This window comes from Peromyscus californicus, unplaced genomic scaffold (genome assembly GCF_007827085.1).
Source record: "Peromyscus californicus insignis strain IS unplaced genomic scaffold, ASM782708v3 Scaffold_20__1_contigs__length_68692818, whole genome shotgun sequence".
In the NCBI taxonomy this organism is placed as follows: domain Eukaryota; kingdom Metazoa; phylum Chordata; class Mammalia; order Rodentia; family Cricetidae; genus Peromyscus; species Peromyscus californicus.
Window position 1 is genome coordinate 39,189,780 of NW_026294503.1, and position 18,960 is coordinate 39,208,739.

The following is an 18,960-nucleotide window of genomic DNA, read 5'->3' on the forward strand; positions in this document are numbered from 1 at the left end:
ACAGTGCTTGTCTGTCCAGATGCAGCCTGGACCCAGCTTCACAGATGTATAATACGAGGAGGGGCCCTGGGGTGGGGTTCAGATATTGGCATTCCCACGGTCGACTTTATTCTCCTGAGATGCGTACCCGTTGCCCCCCGAGTCACTGTGGGAAGGTGGGGAGGGTCCACAGATGGCCTGGTGCCTGTGACACTCACTTTACAAAGCTGTCCTGCCTTTTGCCGCTGTCACATGGGACTGGGACTATGCCTGGCAATTTCATGCACCCTCTGGTGGTAGCTGTGAGGCATGGCAAGCATCTTTCCGGCCGGGCCAGCTTAGTATTTACAGGTGAGACCTGCTAGTGACCCAGGCAGGTAGGTGTGGTGAAATGGAGCCTACCCTGCAAGGACGGTCACTCCGTAAGTCATCTTAGTGTGACAGGACCAATCCCTGCAATATCAGGGAACTCATCCCTTTGAAAGAGCCATCTTCCTCTCTTCTGTGAATTCCTTGGGTGGCCATGGGGCTTGGAGGGAGGGAAACACAGTGGTGAGTGCCTCTGTGTTTCCTATTCTACATGGATTTTAGGTCAGCAAGGAGAACATGCATATACCATTATGTACAGAGCTGCTGAACAGGCACACACCAGGCAAGCCACCTACCTTAGCACGGACCAAATGATGATAATGGGCCATGCCCCAGGCGGGCAAATGGGGACCCAGAGTCTTTAGGCAACTATGCAGGGCCTCCACCGTGCCTGTGGAGTGGCCAGACGATGTGCCCCACCCTGCCACACATAGAAGACTGAGCCTGACGTCCTGCCTGAGAGTCCCCTGGGCTGTGCAGGCTGTACCTGGATGTTGGGTGGTTCCAGGAAGAGACAGCTGTGCTTCTCCAGGGCATCCAGCAGTGGCAGGGCAAAGATGCTGCGGAAGCAGATGGAGAGGAGCCGGGACTTCCTGTCCACATCCATGGGTGGCCTCAGGGCACTGTTGGGAAGGTGAAGGATCCTGAGGGCCTGGGACCGACCGGGAAGGCAGCGGTCAGGGATCAGACATCCCCTTGTATCTCTTTCTGACAGTGCAGACCTTACAGCCTTTTGCTTCTCACAGGGATTCCTGTACACATCCACCTCTCCAGTCTACTACTGGTCCGTCAACCCAAGCACGTGCTGGCTGAGGACCGTTGAAAGTGCCGTTCCTGCAGCCAGATACCTGCAGGGCTCACTGACTCATCCATGCACGACTTTGCTTAACAGTCACCTTTCAGCCAACTTAAGTCAGCCTCAGATCATGCCCTGGACTCTAGCAAAGCACCAGGCTTATAGGACCACTCTGTGCCTCAATACTCTACCAGCTGTCAATCAGCCTCTTTTACGCAGTGCTGGGGCCCCTACACGTCTCTGCTTGGCAAGGATGTTACATCCCTCCCTATCTCACTTCCTGCTTCAGTCTCTTCCGGCACCTGTCCCAGCCCTATGTGTGGTATGCATCCCATTTCCAGGGGTGTGCTTGGAGAACAGGGGTGTTTGTTATTGGCTTCCAGCTGGGTCCCAAGAGCCCTGACAGTCCCCAAGCACCCAGGGATCAACAGTGACTGGGCATTGGGTGAGTATGAAGTGAGGGCCAGCAGAGGCGAGGCACCTGGGAATGCAGTCCGAGTGGATGCCCATCCAGCTCCGTTTGCCACCCTGCCAAGGGTCATGTGGATTGCCTGCTATAGTCTGAGAGCAGGCAACTCTGATCTCCCTGGTCTAACCTCCTCTCTGATCTGTGGGTGGAGAGATAAACAGGGACCTGCATCCCTGGCTCTGGGGCTCCTGAGCTCTCTGGACTCAGCTTTACTCCCTTTCCCTGGAGCTTGGCTGGGGCTAGACACAGCTCCCTTTTGGCCTCCTTCTAGATGCTTCCTTCCTGGAGTACTTGGAGGAGGAAGTCAGCTCCCTGTGTGGAGTAGCTGTGCTCAGGGTAAATGTTCCAGCCCCCTTCCCGCCCCCTGTGACCTGTGGTGGCTCAGCTCCAAGCTCTGACCAGCAGGGCCTTGATGTGTGACTCGCTTCCACCTTGTCCAGCTAGCATCTCGGGAAGGGAGCTGCTTTTTTGGGCCAAGGCAGTCCCCATAGGCTGTAACCTACCAAAGGCTGGCGACGATGTGGATGGCGTGCTGGCGGATGCTGGTGAGCAGTGTGTCTTGCGGCTCTTTCTCCATTAGTGTCTGTAAGGCCACAGGAGAAGGTGCAGAGGTTCGGGCCTAGCTGACTCCACCTCTGATACCAAATCTTAGCCCTACCTCAGAATTTCAGCACACTAGGCAGCTCGGGCAACGATGCTGTCTGTCTTTATCCACCTGGTAGTGAGACCTGGTCCCCCCTTAGAGAGCCAGCGTGGCCTCTGGAATTGGACAGCCCAGGTTTGAGTACTAGCTGCCTGTCCCTCCCTGGACCAGCTCCAGGTTGCTCCGACTCTTGCTTCCTTCGAAATTATTCCACTTTGCTGCTGGGTCCCAGGCATGGGACAGGAGCCAGCCTGTCTTAATCAATGCCCTTTGACCCTGACACTACTGCCCAGTCTTTTGTGCATTTCCCACTGTCCCAAAGGATCTATTTAGGAAGTCAAGATCCTAAGTGATTGGTCTGGGACCCGAGCCAAGAAAGCATGCAGAATGGAGTGTGCTAGCCTTTCTGGGCCTCAGTGGCATTGGCTGCAATGTGGGCATACCTGGTCTGCTGAGGGTCCCAGAAAGACTGGGGGACATGGAGTATTTCCAGATGGGCTGAGCAAGGGGGCTCCCTATGCCTGGAAAAGCTGCTGATCTGAGGGAGGGGTTCTGCCTAGGAGGGCTCCCCATGCCCAGGGGCTGGCACGTACCATCAGGCATTCCAGGAGCTCACTAGTCTGGGAGAACTCGTAGCTGTGGGCACCTTCACTCCGGCTGATGGCCCCCACCAGCATCATGATGGCCGTCAGGAAGCTTTGTTTCAGGGTCTCATCCTGTGTAGGTCAGGCCCCAGGGCACAGATAAGGCTGAGAGCCCAGGAGCTTATGGGAGAGAGCAAGAAGGGAGGCCAAGGCCACCATCTCCAGGTGCAGTTGGGTCAGGGTGAGAGGGATGTGGCAGAGACGACTGGGCTGGGAGCTCATGAGTGGGGTTTACTTTAGGAAGGGGCACAGGCTCTTGTTTTAAACACGTGAATTCTGTGAGCCTGGTCAAAACATGAGAGAGGGGCCTGTGAGGGTTTCTGGAGTGGTGGCTACAGCCTTGATGGGTAAGGCTTGTTGCTGGCCCTTGCAACAACCTGGGCTATGGTGCTCCTTAAGAGGCAGGCATAACCTTGGCCTCTCCGTATCCAACCCTTCCCCAAGTGACAATCCAGCATTTGCTTTGTAAGAGCGTGCGCGCGCGCGCGCGCGCGCACGCGTGTGTGTGTGTGTGTGTGTGTGTGTGTGTGTGATTCCAGGAGTTGGGGGCAGTGGGGAGGTGGGCATAGGCCAAAGGTGGCCTTGGGCCTCTCTGATTCTGCAACTGGGGCAGGGTGGAGCTGGAATCCCGGCTCTGCTGCCGGGGAGGTGCAGGACTGGGGTGATGGTGAGTAGGGCAACCTGTACCCAGGAGCTGAAGCGGAAGTAGAAGATCATCCTGGACAAGATGTTGTCCACCCACGGCAGGATGTGGCTCTTGGCCTTGGCTGCCATCTGGCCGTAGGAGAGGAGGATGGTGCTGCCAGCCCATTTCCACCGAAGATCCTCGAGGCTCTGGCCGTGGGGCCGGGTAGGGGTGGATTCGGTGTCAGGCCTTGCCCAGTCTACTTGGGGAGTGGTAAGAGGGGCATACCCTGATCCCAGCAAGGTGGGAGAGGGGGGTGTCTAGAGGGTCTTGGTTCACCAAATGAGAACCAAATGAGAAGTGGAAATGGCTTTTTAGGGGGTTGGACTGATTTTACTGAGACACTTGGTTCTGTTGGAACTGGAAGAGTTGGGGTGTCTCCTGTGATGGCCCTTTCCCCACCGCCCGACACCCCCTTTCTTACTGTATGAAACAGAGTCTGGCACACCATACCCTTGTGGGCTTCTGGGGGCCTAGAAATATCATGTTCCAATCCAGAGGGACAGTCATGGGCCAAATGGAATTTCCTGCTTGGGTGTGGCCCCGAGTCACCTCTCCCCTCAGATGTCACCAGAGTACTAGCATGGTGATATTATTTATCAGTGCCAGGTACCCTCTGAGAGTCTGAGGCATGCACCTCGGTTCTGCCACTCGCCAGATGTGAAGACCCGTCGGAGGCCACTGGCCTTCCCTCTAGGTTGCAGGGTTAACCATGTGCAGACCTGCAAGAGCATCCAGTGGCCTCCCCCACCAAGGAATCCCAGTGGCGAGGTTCCCAGGCACTGTGTCTTCCAAGGGGGATCATGTAGGGTGCAGCAAAATGGCAGAAGCATGGAGTCCCCTCCAGTGTCCACAAGCAGCTCTCAGGCCAAGTGTCTCACTTTTCAAATAAATCCTTGCCTCAGTGACAACCATAACCCTACAGTAGCTATTATGCTTCCCTTTGGGCCGTGTGGGATTTGATGTCCCTCCCGCCCCTTGCCCCGAACCCCCAGGAGCCCTGAGTTGATACCTTCAGAGACAAGTTCTGCAGGCTCCACTTGATGGGAGTGCTCCTTCCAAACTGTTCTAGGATGGCCCAGGCGTCATCCAAGTGGCGTACTGCAACCAGCCCCACTGTGAGAGCAATGCCCTGTGGGCGGAGTCCCCTGAGTCTGGGACCTGGACTCAGTGCCTCCCCAGCCCACCAGCAGGGGGCAGGGACTCACACACATTTTAGGATGCTCAATTCAGAGCTGAGACACCACCCATGAGGTGTCCCTTGTGGAGTCTGGTGGGTAGAGTTGTGGAGGAAAGAGGTAGAGAGGAAGCCTTTGGGCTTGGGTGTCTCTCATGCCAGCTCTGAGCAGACATGCTCAGGAGTAGGAATGAAGATATGTACGAGAAGACAGGACTGAGATTACGGTTTGTGACAGAGTCAGTTCATGCTGTGATCAGGGCTCAGGGTTGAGGGCTCAGGACTCAGGGTGTGACCAGGATCAGGATCTAGTTGTGTGATGAGGGCCAGAGATCAGGATGTGACCAAGATGAAGGCTCAGCATGTAACTAGGATTAGAGTCCGTGACCATGATCTGGGCTTAGTATATGACAAGGATCAGGCCTCAGTGTGTGTTCATGGTCAGGTCTCGGATTGTGAGCAGCACCAGGGCTCAGTGTGCGACCAGGATGAGGCCTCTGACAGTATGATTAAGATTGGAGCCCATGAATAGGATCAGGGGCTCAGCATGTAGCCAGGATGAGGGCTTAGGTTGTGACTAGCATCGGGACTCAGAGTGTGACTGGAATGAAAACCCATTGTATGAGAATTATAAAGGATCAGTGTATAACCAGGATGGGGACTCAGTATGTGACCAGACTAGGAGACCAGTGTATGACCAGGGTCAGGACTTGATATGTGACAGGATTAAAGTTCAGTGTGTGATGGGGATCAGGGGTCTGTCTATGATAGGATCAAGGTTCAGCGTGTGATGAGGATAGGAGCTTAGTGTGTGAGCAGGACCAACGATCAGTGTGTGATGATCACAGTTCAAAGTGAAACCAAGTCGAGGGCTCATTTTGTGACTAGGGACAGGGCTGAGCATGACCAGGGTCCGGGCTCAGTGCAGACAGGATCAAGGTTCAGTGTGTGATGAGGATCAGGGCTCAGTGTGTGATGAAGATCAGGGATCAGTAGGTGACCAGCACAAGTCACTTTATGACCAGGATTAGGGTTCAGTATGTGAAAATGTTCAAATCTGTGGTTTGGGCTAGGCAGTTAGAAGATCAAAAGAGACTGGGCCCTCATCTCCCCCACTGCTTGGGCCTTCCCCTCCCCCTCCCCCTGCTTGGGTCCTCCCCTCCCCTCCCTCCCATCCCCCACCCCGCTTGGGTCCTCACCTCCCATCCCTCCCCTCCCCGCGCCCCCCCCCCCCATCCTCACCTCCCTTTGCTTAGGCCACTGGTGAGAGGTTTCCAAGAGATTTTTGAGGTGTGTCCTGATGCTGCTGCTGTCCTCCTCAGCTTGAAGGATTAGCCCATAGTAGGTGAACAGGAAGGCCTGGTGGGTTTCAACATCCTGTCCTGAGCGGGACCCAGGGATCCACTTGCCTTGAGCTCCTATAGCCAACTTCCCTGAATTTCTTGACCCTATGGCTACCCTCCCCCATCTTGCCCCAGGGTGGCCTTAAACCCCAGCCTGTGGTGAGGGAGGGAGACACTTCTAGGCCAGTTGCCCAGGCTTAGCTCCTGCTCCCTTTAGCCCCACCAATTTCTTTCAGGCCCTCCCCAGCCCCCCGCCCCGTGTATCCTATGACAGAACCCATGGGCCTGTGTGGTGAACAGGCTGGGGTCCCTGGGCGCAGTAGGCCTACCTTCTCTGGGGTGTGCTCTTGCTGCGTCCGGCTAGACTTGGTAAGGCTCCACAGCAATTCCTTGGACCACACATCTGTGTTCAGGAATGGCACCGACTTTCTGGCCATCTGTGAGCAGGTGGGGCAGGCAGGGATGGAGGCACTCCCCTCAACCCCCAGCCGGAGAGCCCTGACTCCAACACCCCCCAACCCCCTATCCCCCGGGTTTCCAGGACTCAGCTCTTTCGCTTATTGGATGGACCTCAGAGATGGGGAACACATTCTTCAAGGTACCCCCAGATGTGTACAGGATACCTACAAGCCTGGGAGGCTGTATTCCCAGCATGAGCTGAGGGCTCAGACCAGATGTGTTAGTGAAAGTGGCCCTGAGACAGGGCGGGCATCACAGGCAGGACTGTTCCATCTGAAGTGTGTTCCCAGTGCCTGGCAGGGTGGCAGCCTGTGGTAGGTGCTCCACTATTTCCTAGTGACATGAGCGTTCAAGAATAAATGCAACGTCTTTCTAGATATAGGATTCTGGGAGTCCCCACCCTAATTCAGTAGGTTGGCTGTAATGATGGGATCTTCATTTCCAGTGTTCCCAGATTCCACAAGTCAACAAGTCTGAGGTTTTTGTTCCCAACATTCTTCTGGTGTTAGGGACATCCTCTTACCCACCCCACCCCCCAGTCTTAGAAAATATTGATAAATGTTCAAAGAAGTTTGTTCAATAAACATAAATGAAGTTGAAAGATACCGTTGAGAATAAGATGTTCCTTTCCTCTCTTTTGGAATGGTAATGTATATTCTGTGCCGTTGTATGTTGGAACTCTGTAATTTGCTTTTTGATTTCACAAAGGTTACAAGTAAGAGATTGCCTTGAGTCTCAGAAGAGACTTTGAACTTTAGACTTTTCGACAGTATTGAGACTGTGAAAAGCTATGGAGTCTTTTGGAGTTGGATTACATTCATTTTGCATTACGATATGGCTACAAGCCTGTGGGGACCAGGGAGTGGAATGTGGTGGTTTGAATGATAATTGTCCCCATAGGCTCATGTATGTGAATGCTTGGTCCCCAGTTGGTGGAACTATTTAGGAAGGATTAGGAGGTATAGCTTTTTTGGAGGAGGTGTGTCTCTGGGGATGGGCTTGGAGGTTCCAAAAGCCCACACCATTTCCAGTTTTCTCTCTCTTCTGTCTCCTGCTTGGGGACCAGATGTAAGCTTTCAGCAATGGCTCCAGGGCCATGTGTGCCTGCCTGCTGCCATGCACCCCGCCATGATGGTCACGGACCTTCTGAAACTGCACGCTGACCCCCAAATACATGTTTCCCTTTATATGTTGCCTTGGTCATAGTGTCTCTTCACAGCAACTGGAAAGTAACTATGACAACCCATTTGAAAATGACAAAGGGAATGACATAGGATGAAGGTGGCATAAACTCAACCTGTCAGATAGTTAAGAAGTGGAAAGTGGAGGCTGAGGCTGTGGCTCAGTGGCTAAGGGAGCTTGCTGGGCAAGCTTGAGGACCTGAGTTTGAATCCTCAGCACCCACATCAAAACACAAAACAAACCACAGCAACACAAACAAACAAACAAGCCAGGCACTGCTGCATGTGTCTGTATTCCTAGCACTGGCGGTCGGGGGAGTGAAACCAGGGGGATTCTGGGAGCTTGCTAGTCAGCCAGCCTTGCCGAAACGGTGAGTTTCGGGTTCAGTTAAAGATCCTCAAGACAGCGAGGCAGAAAGCAATAGAGAAAGAGACCTGATGTCCAGATGGGCGTGTACACACACACACACACACACACACACACACTCATGTAATGCTCCACACATCTCCCCCAAGTAAATAATGAATATTAAAGAAATGGAAATAAGTAATACATAACTTAGGCCAAGATTGCATAAAGACCGGATGTATAATGTCATTTCCATCAACTGTGGACCATAGACAATCTGGTCCTGTTAAGTTAAATGGATCTGGGAGATTTCTATTGCCTATGTTGTAGTGTCTTTGCTCACATGTTTTTTTTTGTGGTAATGTGGCGAGACGCTGGTGGGAACAGGCTTATGTGCCACCAGACCTGTCAAACCCGACACACACAATTATGGTGAGCTGTGTAGTCCTTGATCATGATAAATGACTCTGTTGCTGGCGTATGCATCCACTCCTTTGATCATTATTGGAGTATACTTCTTGCTTATAAAAGAAGTCGCTGTACAAGCGTCAGCAGGCAGCAGTCCCATACGGCTTGGGAGTACCGTCTCTTACCTTCACCAAGGCCCTGTGTGCACAGCACTGAGAATGCCTAACAGATCTGTAACTGAAAGGAAGCATTCTTTGGTGGCGGGGTGACTGAATTGACAGCTTTTTGTGTGTGTATGTGTGAAAGTTTTGGCAACAGTAGTTAAAAAAAATTGACATCAATTAAAACCTAAAATACATTTGTCTAAGCAACTAAACTTTTAGGAATTTATCCCAAAGAAGTCCTAGAGACACTGTGAACCCAAAGGGGACTGTTTGCAGGGCAGAAGACTAACTTAGAGCGCCCCCTGTAGGTAGGAATGTCTGTGTCATCCCTAGCCTTACTTGGTTCGCCCATTACTGAGATGGCAATTGCTCTCCACAGATGGCAGAATCTGATTAAAGCCTGCTTGTCTGGCCTGGGCCCTGCTCTTGGTCCTCTCCCTGCCTTCTAGGATACAGAACAGATGCCAGCTCAATCCCAGAGCACTATGACTGCTGGGAAGCCTCCAGGTTACCCGGAAGCAGGTGTGTGTGTGTGTGTGTGTGTGTGTGTGTGTGTGTGTGTGTGTGTGTGTTCCTGCCTTGTCTCCCACTCTCTTCTGTCTGCTCACTGTGCTAGTACCAGAGCCTCTTGTCTGCAATGCAAACTTCAAAACTCAGAAAATTAAACGTTTTCTTCCCTATAGCTCTGCAGTCTCCTCATGGCCCAGCTTGACCCAAGTGGATGTGGCATGGGTTATGGGATTTGTGCATACCGGACTGTCTCAGCAGCAGAGGCATTGTTGGTGTTTCTGTCTGTGAGTGTGCTATACATTTGGTTCAGAGCAGCTAAGGATTAGACAGGGCAGGCACCATTATACTTAGAAAAAACTAAATATTTGAAATGTTGAAGCCTATTTATTGCCAATTAATATATATGGACCATATAATATATATGTAATATATTATGTAATATAGAATATGTGCAACATATATTACATGTGTGCACATATAAATGTGTAACATATATATTACACATGTTGCACACACATATCACACATAAACACACATGAATATATATGGATCAGAGAGGTTGCTTATTGGTTAAGAGCACTGGCTGCTCTTCCAGAAGAACTGGGTTCAGTTCCCAGCACCCACATGGTGACTCACAACTATCTGTCACTTCAATTCCAGGGAATCAATTGCCATTTTCTGGTCTCTGAAGATACCACACACATGGCATACACAAACATCCATGAAGGCCGAACACCCATATCCACAAAATATAAATAAATTAAAAAATATATTTAATTCATGATGATGATAAATCAGTGGAATTTCTGGTGCTGTACATATTTATAGTCTTTTGCTGTGTGCTTCTGTGTACCTGATGTTTTTTTCACTAAGTGTGAGTATTTCTGAGATCCATCCATGCTGCTGCCTGCACCAGAACTTCATTTTTTTTTTTTAAAGTATAATTTGGTTGTTTTTGATTGTTTTGAGTTCAGGAGGGTTCTCCTTGTCTGGCTTCGTAAGGTGGACACTGAGTCATGGGTTCAGATCTCCAGCTGGAGACATGGCTCTGCCAGCCCTAGGTGTCTCCAGTTTGAGGCTGGAGCAAGATGGCTGCTGTGCACTTTTTGTAGGCATGTGCGGGCTCTGCAGAACTGCACAGGATTCCTCCCAGCAGAACTGGGAGTTTTCTTTGCTGGAAGCAAAACTCGGGCGTGGGGGAACCTGAACAAGGCACCCAATGTCCCAAATAGACTCCCTGCCCCCCCCCCACACCTGCTTAGTCACTGTCAGCTGACTGTGGTGATACCTAATGTGCCTTGGGATGAAGTGTGACCCAGTCGCTTCTCCCCAGGCCGGGTTGGTGGAGTTCAGACCTGCTTTCCTGTGTCCACTTGCTAGGCAGCCAATGAATAAGTTCTTTACTCTTCTGCAAGCATGAACTTTCAGTGGCTGGCCTGCTCGCTGCAGAGCTGGCAAAACAGGCTTGGCTTGGAGCAGGAAGATTCCACATAGATTCTCATTTCTTTAGTAGACGCAGGACTACTGAGACCTTCTGTTTCTTCTTGTTCCAGTTCTGATAGTCTGTGTTTTGCAGGGAATCCTTTCATACACAATGTGTTTGTGCTGTTGTTAATTATTCTTTGCTGAAAGTGACATTTCTCCCTCTTACCCAGTCTAGTGACCTTTCCCAGGAACTTGCTCTCCTTTCTTTGTACTTGCTAGGTAGACCAGGCTGGCCTCATGCATAGGGCATTTCTCCTGCCTCGTAGACCAGACTGGCCTCATGCATAGGGCGTTCCTCCTGCCTCTGAATTCTGAGTGAAATTTTTTTTCTTCCTTCTGTTGATTTTGGGTTTAGTTTGCTATCTCTTGGTAGCTTCCAACCATGAAGTTTTATACCCTTTCTAATATAAAAAGCGTTTTGTTGCCGGGCGGTGGTGTCCGCACGCCTTTAATCCCAGCATTCGGGAGGCAGAGCCAGGCGGATCTCTGTGAGTTTGAGGCCAGCCTGGTCTCCAAAGCAAGTTCCAGGAAAGGCGCAAAGCTACACAGAGAAACCCTGTCTCAAAAAACCCCCCCAAAAAAAGCGTTTTGTACCTCAGGATGTTCAAATGTGTTTTCATTAACACTAAAAAATATTTTCTAATTTAATTTTCCTTCAGATGTCTTTCCCCTACGTTTTACTGAGAAGTGAGTTGTTTAATCTCCAAGCATTTGGAATATTTTCAGTTATATTTTAACACTGACCTCTAGTTTATGTTTGGTCATAGAAAGTCTTGTTTGGTTTCAGTCCCTTGAAATTTATGGGATGTTGATAGGCAGCCAGCGTGTGGTGGAGGGAGGCAAGTCCTATTCATAGCGGCAAGGGATGCCAATCAGATGAACGTGGCTGGTGACGTCTCTGGTCTTTCAATCCTTGCTGTTCTGTTACATCCCCCCAACCCACTCCAGCTTCTCTGCCTGCTGCCTGCCACAGTGCTGATGACCAATGCCAGGGTGGGGGGGGTGCGGGGGGGGAAGCCCTTCACAACCACCTCTAACCCCATTTCACAGAGGAGCAAACTAAGCCGCAGAGAGGCAAAGGAAGTCAGCCCAGGCCACACTGTGAGTAGTTGACCTTGGACTCGAACCCAGTACAAGCTGCTCACTTGGGAGAGGGTCAGAGATAGGCCTGCCCTGAAACTGCTTCTGGTGTTGTCACAGTCGACCCCAGCCTCTCTCTGTCCTTTCTAGGTCTTCACTCTGGCTCCTGTGCCCTTTCTGGTCCCCTAAGTGTGAGTGGCAAGAGTTTGTCTGTATTGAGCATCTGCTCTGTGCTGAGTGTCTAGTGACCATGACTTAAATACTGGCTCCTCCAGTGACCTTGGTCAAGCCACCCCTGCCCCTATGCTGTGTGCTTATCTCTAAGTGGGAATTCTCTGTCTACAGCCCCTGCCATCCCCATCTCCCTTTCCTCCTTCCCACGCCTTTATCTTCCCACCTTTCCTCTCTTCCTCCAAGACCACAGCGGGGTCTCCCATGTGAACTTCCTGTCTCTCCCTCAGTGATGTCCCTCAGAAGGTCTGGGGGTAACAGGCTCCCTCTGTACCTGGGACAGTAGATCTTTCCAGCTCTCTCTGTCTTCTTTCTTGAGAAGCTCCTCTGTGGGAGAAGGGGACGGGTTACAGGCCAGGTCTCACACGCCCCTCAGACAGACACCAGCCTACTCCTGCCTGGTGGGATCCACAGAGAATGGGATAGGGCAGGACAGTCTCCAGCAGGAAGAACATGAGCTGGCATGGGGATCAAGGGTCCAGAGAGCTGGACTGGAACCTTGGCACTCCCTGCATGCTGTGCCCAGGCAGGCTGCTTGCCTTCTCTCAATCTTGTTTTCCACTAGTAAATGGAGGGGCCTTTTGAAGCATGGCCCTTTGGGATGTGCTGTGGTCCTTTCAAGTATGGGAAAATAAGGCTGGGAAGGGACACTTTGTGGGGCTCAAAAGCCTTTTGGGAAATTTGGAAATTCTACCATGTAGGGAAGGCCTTTGGGGGTCCCTTTGCATTGGAAGGGACCCCCCCCCCCAGCCTACTAGTTTGAAGAAGGGCGGGGTGAGCTAAGCAAGATCCTGCTTGGTCCCAGGCTTGAGCACAAACTCTCCAGAACATCTTTGGAGCCCCGCCCTCTTCCCTCTGCCTGAACTTGTCAGCTGCTGACCTGCTGCTCCGAAGGCCTGGCTAGATGTGGCTCATACTGGCTGCCTCTTACAGGAAGCCCTTTGGGTAGCCCTACAGTGGCCTTCTGGGCAGCTGGTCCCCTGTCACAGGCTAGCACCTTCCCACCTGGGTAGGTATAAGGGTGTGATGCGTGTGAAAAGAATGAATGAATGAATCACAGCAGGCAGAAGTTGAGGGTCCGAGGTGAGGCAGCCTGGGTGACCCTGGCCATCAACACTACTTCTTTGAGCTGGGATTCTCATCTTCCTTGTGTGGCCAAGGGAGGGGGGCCAATGAAACAGCTGCTATATGAAAGGGTCAAGGCAGACTGGCAACTTCACAGGGTCTGGGCCAACTCCTGGACCAACAACAATGTGAATCTATCAGACAGTGGTGCAGAGGCCCTTTCCCCCTCCATGGGAAGGTCCCTAGCATGGCCAGGGCTGCTGAAGGCTCATGGGGCATGGAGCTCAGGGCTGCTGAGAGGGCTGGCCGGACTGCAGGGCCTTAGGGCTGCAGACTGCATGGCCCGTGTGTAGCTATGGCCATGGGGAGGGGTGGTCCCAGAGGCCCTTCGCAGTCTCCTTCCATTGCCAGGCCCCCGACCCATCCTACGGCAGCACATACCTTGAGAGGACAGGACGCCCATCACATACAACAGACTGCGGTGTGGGAAGACACCCGTCAGGAGCTCCGTTTCCAAGTGTTTGGCCACTGCTGGCCATGAATGCCAACAGACGGCCAGTAACACATTGCTGGCTGCATCTTGGTATATGTCATCCAGTTCCTGGGTGGGGGAGTAAGCGTAGTCAGGGTGAGTGGGGACAGTTGGAACAGGGTGAGAGTGGCGTGTACCAACCGAGCTGGGCAATTCCACATGTACTGTCTTTACCAAGCCATCTTTTGGATAGAACACAGGCTAAGGGAGCCTGAGATGGGCCGTCTTCTGATGCTGGGCTTAGAGCCTCAGAACACAAGCACTGTTTTTGCTCCCCAGCCCTTGCTACCCCTTTGTCTTTCCCTGGAGCTCCAATCCCACTTGCTCTATCCAAATCTTAGTCCATTTTTAAAGCCCACTCCCAGGCCTGTGTTCAGGATATCATTCATAGGGCCTCTGGCTAAAGCCACCTTTCCCATGGAGCCTAGGCAGCTTAGGACATCATCCCCTCTAATTCTCTGTCACCATGAGTTTTGACCGGAGGCCACGTTTCCACCCTAAGACAGCCAACGTGTATAAGGTTCCACAACAGAGACCAGACAACCAGCTCCCTGTCTGCTTCATGAGGGTCATTGCCACACAAGTGTGTGCTGTGATTTGCAGAACCCGTTCCTACCCACTCAGGGTGCTGTTGGGTGGGGCTGGCGAGAGGCCAGTGCAGCTGGGCACAGCTGCCTGCATGCATTTGATGGCTGGGCAGCATCTGTAGGGGTAGATGTCTGAGGTCCCCCCTCCCACTTTCCTGTGATGCAGGAAATTGTCCTATGAAATCAATATACCACTTACAGCTTATTATAGGCACGGCTGCGAGAGCCTCTTGTTAATACACTGGATTGAATCTGATTTTGCGATTTCAAAAAAAAAAAAAACCACGCAGAAGTCCCTCCTCTAAAACTATATTTAGGAGATTAAAAAGAGGGAGCAACAGCAATCATGTTCTGGAAGCCAGGAGCTGAAGGACAAGGGAACGGAAAACACAGGGCTATGCCAGCAGCAGGGGGCACACAGGTCCAGCACACTCAGCGCCATCTCCTCCATTTGGAGGGAAGGGGTGGTCCTGGCTCCCTAACCTTTGGAACTGGGGTAGCAGTGAAGAGTCTGGAAGACAAGTCACACCAGGCAAAGCTCTGGATGTGACAGGGACAAAAACCACTCAACCTGCTACCCAGTCCAACGGAGAAACAGCTACGTGGGGAAGCCAGAGGTTGAACACAGAAACATCAGGTTAAACTCTCGCAGGGCCAGGGCGCCAGCGCAGTTGGTAAAGTGCTCACCATGGAAAGTGCAAGGACCCGAGTTCAAGTCATAGTCCCCGCATAAAAAACAGGGTGTGGTGAGGCACGCTTGTAATCCCAATGCTAGGGAGGCAGGGAGGGGTGGATTCCTACAATTGGCTAGTCAACCTGCCTTTCCTAATCAGTGAGCTCCAGGTCCCAGTGAGAGGTAAGTGTTTCAAGGAACACCGTGTCCTCCTGAAGAATGCCACCCGACGTTGACCTGTGGCCTCTAAGTCACACACATGGGCACCTGCAAACAGGCGAACATGGACTCACGCTAAACCAAGAGTGAAGACTGATGTAATCAGAACGAGAAGAGGACATGGCTTCCCTGAATGCTGCAAGCAGTGCGTGGTGTGACAATAGACACCTTTTGTCTATTGCTCACAGGCCCCTCCCCCCAAGGTAGGGCACAAAATCTAGAATTATCTTTCATGGCCTGGGCAACTTTCTGCTGCTGTGATAAACACCATGACCAAAGCACTTGGGGAGGAAAGGGTTAATTTCACCTTGTAGGTTACAGTCTGCCATGTAGGAAAGCCAAAGTAGGAATTCAAGGCAGGAGCTTGAAATAGAAACCGTGGAAAAACACTGCTTATTGGCCCTCTCCAAGGTTCACAGTGAGCTACCTTACTTACATAGCCCAGGCCCACCTGCCTAGGTATGGTGCTGCCCAAAGTGGGCTAGGCTCTCCCACATCTATTGGCAATCAAGAAAATGCCCCCACAGACATGCACATAGGCCAGTCTGATGGAAGCAGTTCCTCAGTTGAGCGTCCCTGTTCCCAGATGTGCCAAGTTAACAGCAAGGATGAATCATCACATTCCCCAAGGCAGGCTGCAGAAATCCTCGTTTTCCCCTGCCTTTTTGTCTTGGAGCATAGAGACCCTCAGACCTGCCTTGTCCCATGGTGGATCATATGATCCACCTTATTACAGAGTTCTTGCCCAATGCCCTGGAGGGAAGAATGCTGCACACACACACACACACACACACACACACACACACACACACACACACACACCCATGCATGCACACTTGAGCATAGAGGCCAGGAAGCACCTGAGCAGACAGTCCTTGATGCTCCCCAAGTCAGACCATTGCATGAAATAGAGTCTGTGGTGATATATTGCATACCCTAATAAATTTGCCTGAGGATCAGAGGACAGAGCCAGTCACTAGATTAGACATAGAGGTCAGGCAGTGGTGGCACACACCTTTAATCACAGCACTTGAGATCTCATGCCTTTACTTGGGAAGCACACACGGCCTTTAATCCCATGAAGTAATATGGCAGGGCAGAGGAAGGTATATAAGGCATGAGGAAACGGGAACTCACTCTCTGGAGGCTGAGGATTTTGTAGAGAGGTAAGAGCTAGTGGCTGGCTGTTCTGCTTCTCTGATCTTTCAGCTTTCACCCTGATCTCTGGCTCTGAGTGTTTTTTTTTATTTTTATTTTATTAAAAGACCATCTAAGATTCGAACAACAAGAGTCTGCGTCTGCACAGGAACCAGAAATGTCAGAGTTCACAGAGCTTCCTTGATAGCTCAACACAGAGAAGTTTCTGGAGATTGGGAGTACCTGGAAAGGGCATGGATGCTTCCTTCCTTCCCTACACCTCTCTCTACTCATTCTCACTTGTATGCTTTGCAATAGCTTTTGTAACAAATGAATCTTCTCAAGAGAGTCTTCCCCTGAGTTCCCTTAGCTGCTTGAGGAGAGGAAGTGAAGATGAGGACGTAGCTGTGGGAGTCCTGATCTGTGACTGTTGGCCAGGGGACCGGGCATGACAGCTGGGGTTGTGACAATATCTAATGGGGGGGTTAGGCAGCCTGGGGGCTGAGCCCCAGCCTGTGGAAATGGAGGCCACCTCTAGATAGAGAGTGTCAGAGCCTCCTTGGTTTGGGGGATGCCCTGCTGGTGGCTACAGCCACAGAACTGCTTGATGTTGGAGCCACCCACGCCTCTCCAAGGTCACAGGCTCCCTCGGTGACTGAAGTGAGAAAGTGCAGACAGGATGTCGGTTTTCCCCAACACTCAGGGAGAAATTTTGTGAAAAAAAAAAATCAAGATCTCTTGAAAATTAGACTTCTGAGTAAGGTGACACATTAGACGCTGCCTGTGTGTGACTGTGAATGAAAGGTGTCACAGTAACAGAAGGTGGATTTTATTCCAAAGAGGAAGAGAGAAGAGCAGCAGGATTCCTGAGAGAAATGATGGAGGAAGAAGCTGTACAGGGAAACGGGAATGAGCCTTCGTCCCCGCTCTGGCCCTCCTCCCCCAGAGGGGGCTGCAAACATGCATGTATGTTTGTTACAAAATTTGCAAAAAGATCAGAAGAGTTGGAGGCTGGGGAGATGGCTCAGCAGTTAAGAGCACATACTGCTCTTGCAGAGGGTCCAGGGTCAGCTCCCAGAATTCATGCTGGGCAGCTCACAGCCACCTGTCACTCTAGCTTCAGGGATCCAGCTCCCTCTTCTGGCCTCCTTGGGCACCTGCACACACACACACACACACACACACACACACACACACACACACACATATACACATAATTAACAAATTAAAATAAGTCTTTACAAATTATTAGTGTGTGCGCATGGGCACATGTGCCAAGATATGCGTGTAGAGGTCAGAGGACAGTTTCGTGGAGCTGGCTTTCTAGTCCACCTCTGTGTAGGTTCCAGAAATAAAACTCAGATCTCTAGGTTTTTTTACTTTTTAAAAGTGTTTGCATTTTTCAACCTCCTTGACCTTTATTGAATGTTATTTAAAAAATCTTTCTTGTTCAGATTTTTATTCTCGCTCCCTCCTTCTTCCTCATCTTCTTTGCCTTCTCCTTATTTTCTTTTGTTTAAGCTTCCTTTCTCCCTTTCCTGTCCCCTTCCTTTGTTTCATTCTTTACTGTTATTATACCCATACTTTATCATCTAATCATTTTACCTTCACCACTTACTCTAGCTACATCATTTTTGCCACTTTCTTTTCTAGGGTTATTGGTGGCGTGGCAGTTTGCTTTAATTGATTTTTAACTATGTTTCCTTGTCTGGTTTGGTTTGGTGCTGCTGCTGTTGTAGCAGTTTGTTTTCTCTTCTCTGAGTGGTACCTGGGATTCAACCCTCAAAGAGAAAGGCTGGGAAAACTCCAAAATAAAATTGAAAGAGACAAATACCCCAACAGATGAGCAAATCACAGCTCAGAAACATAAGAAACGTGAGAAAGCAAAGCATTGTAACTCCTCCAAAAGACCATGCCTCTTCAACTCCTAAATCAAAGATATGGAAATAGTTAATATGCCAAACTATTAATCAAAAAATATTAAGTGTCATCAAAGTGGATTCAAACAAGCAGATCAAGAAGTAAGAAGGCACCTGAGAACCTGGGCAGGAAAGTCAGCAACACCGAGGAGGAGGAGTTCAACAAGAAAGCTGAACATCCGAAAGCAACCAACAAAACACCAGCTGAACAGGAATGCCGGAAACAAAAACCCTGAGTATATCCCATAGAGCACAGTGCAAAGGAGGGACCACCAATAGACTAGGGCAAGCAGTAGGAAAAATATTACATTCAGAGACAAACAAAAGGCACAAATAAGCATGGCCACAGTTTGCGGGAATTCTGAGGCACAGCCACAAAACCGAATATGAGAACCGGTGGGTGGGAAAAGGGCCAGAATATGGAAGGTACAGAAAACCTATTCAGCGAGAAATAGGGCAGAAAACTCTCAAATCCAGGGAAAGAGAGGGCATCTACAAACAAAGCAATGTAGAACCCCAAATAACATGCCTAGGAAAGAATAACTCAGCGCCATTATAGTTAAAAAGCCAGGACTACAGAACAAAGATACAATGCTGGACACTCAAGAGAAAAAACGCCAACTCAAAGACTGACACCAGACTTCTCAGGGCAGAAGCTTCAAACCCTCTTTTAAGCTCTGAGAGTAAATAACTGCCAACCAAGGTTACCATGCCCACCAATTTTACCTTTAAAAATCAATGGAGAAATAAAGACTTTCCAACATAACCACAAACCAAAGGACTACCAGGCAGTGTTGCAGAAGATACTTAAAGAAGGGGAAGAAAGATAGTCACAGATCCAGGAGCTCAGAACAGA

General features: G+C 50.6%; 1 protein-coding gene across 1 annotated transcript in view; it reads right to left on the reverse strand.

The window, feature by feature from the left end:
• Positions 1-18,960, reverse strand: part of LOC128116598 (maestro heat-like repeat family member 5) — an 80,851-nt gene that overhangs the window by 30,309 nt on the left and 31,582 nt on the right. Inside the window, exons 5-13 of the mRNA XM_052747998.1 lie at positions 13,479-13,638; positions 12,247-12,299; positions 6,435-6,542; positions 6,005-6,121; positions 4,598-4,717; positions 3,588-3,734; positions 2,850-2,972; positions 2,117-2,196; positions 836-971 (exon numbers count right to left, since the gene is read on the reverse strand). Of these exons, the coding sequence (XP_052603958.1) occupies positions 836-971; positions 2,117-2,196; positions 2,850-2,972; positions 3,588-3,734; positions 4,598-4,717; positions 6,005-6,121; positions 6,435-6,542; positions 12,247-12,299; positions 13,479-13,638 (1,044 nt within the window). The remainder of the gene's footprint in view (positions 1-835; positions 972-2,116; positions 2,197-2,849; positions 2,973-3,587; positions 3,735-4,597; positions 4,718-6,004; positions 6,122-6,434; positions 6,543-12,246; positions 12,300-13,478; positions 13,639-18,960) is intronic.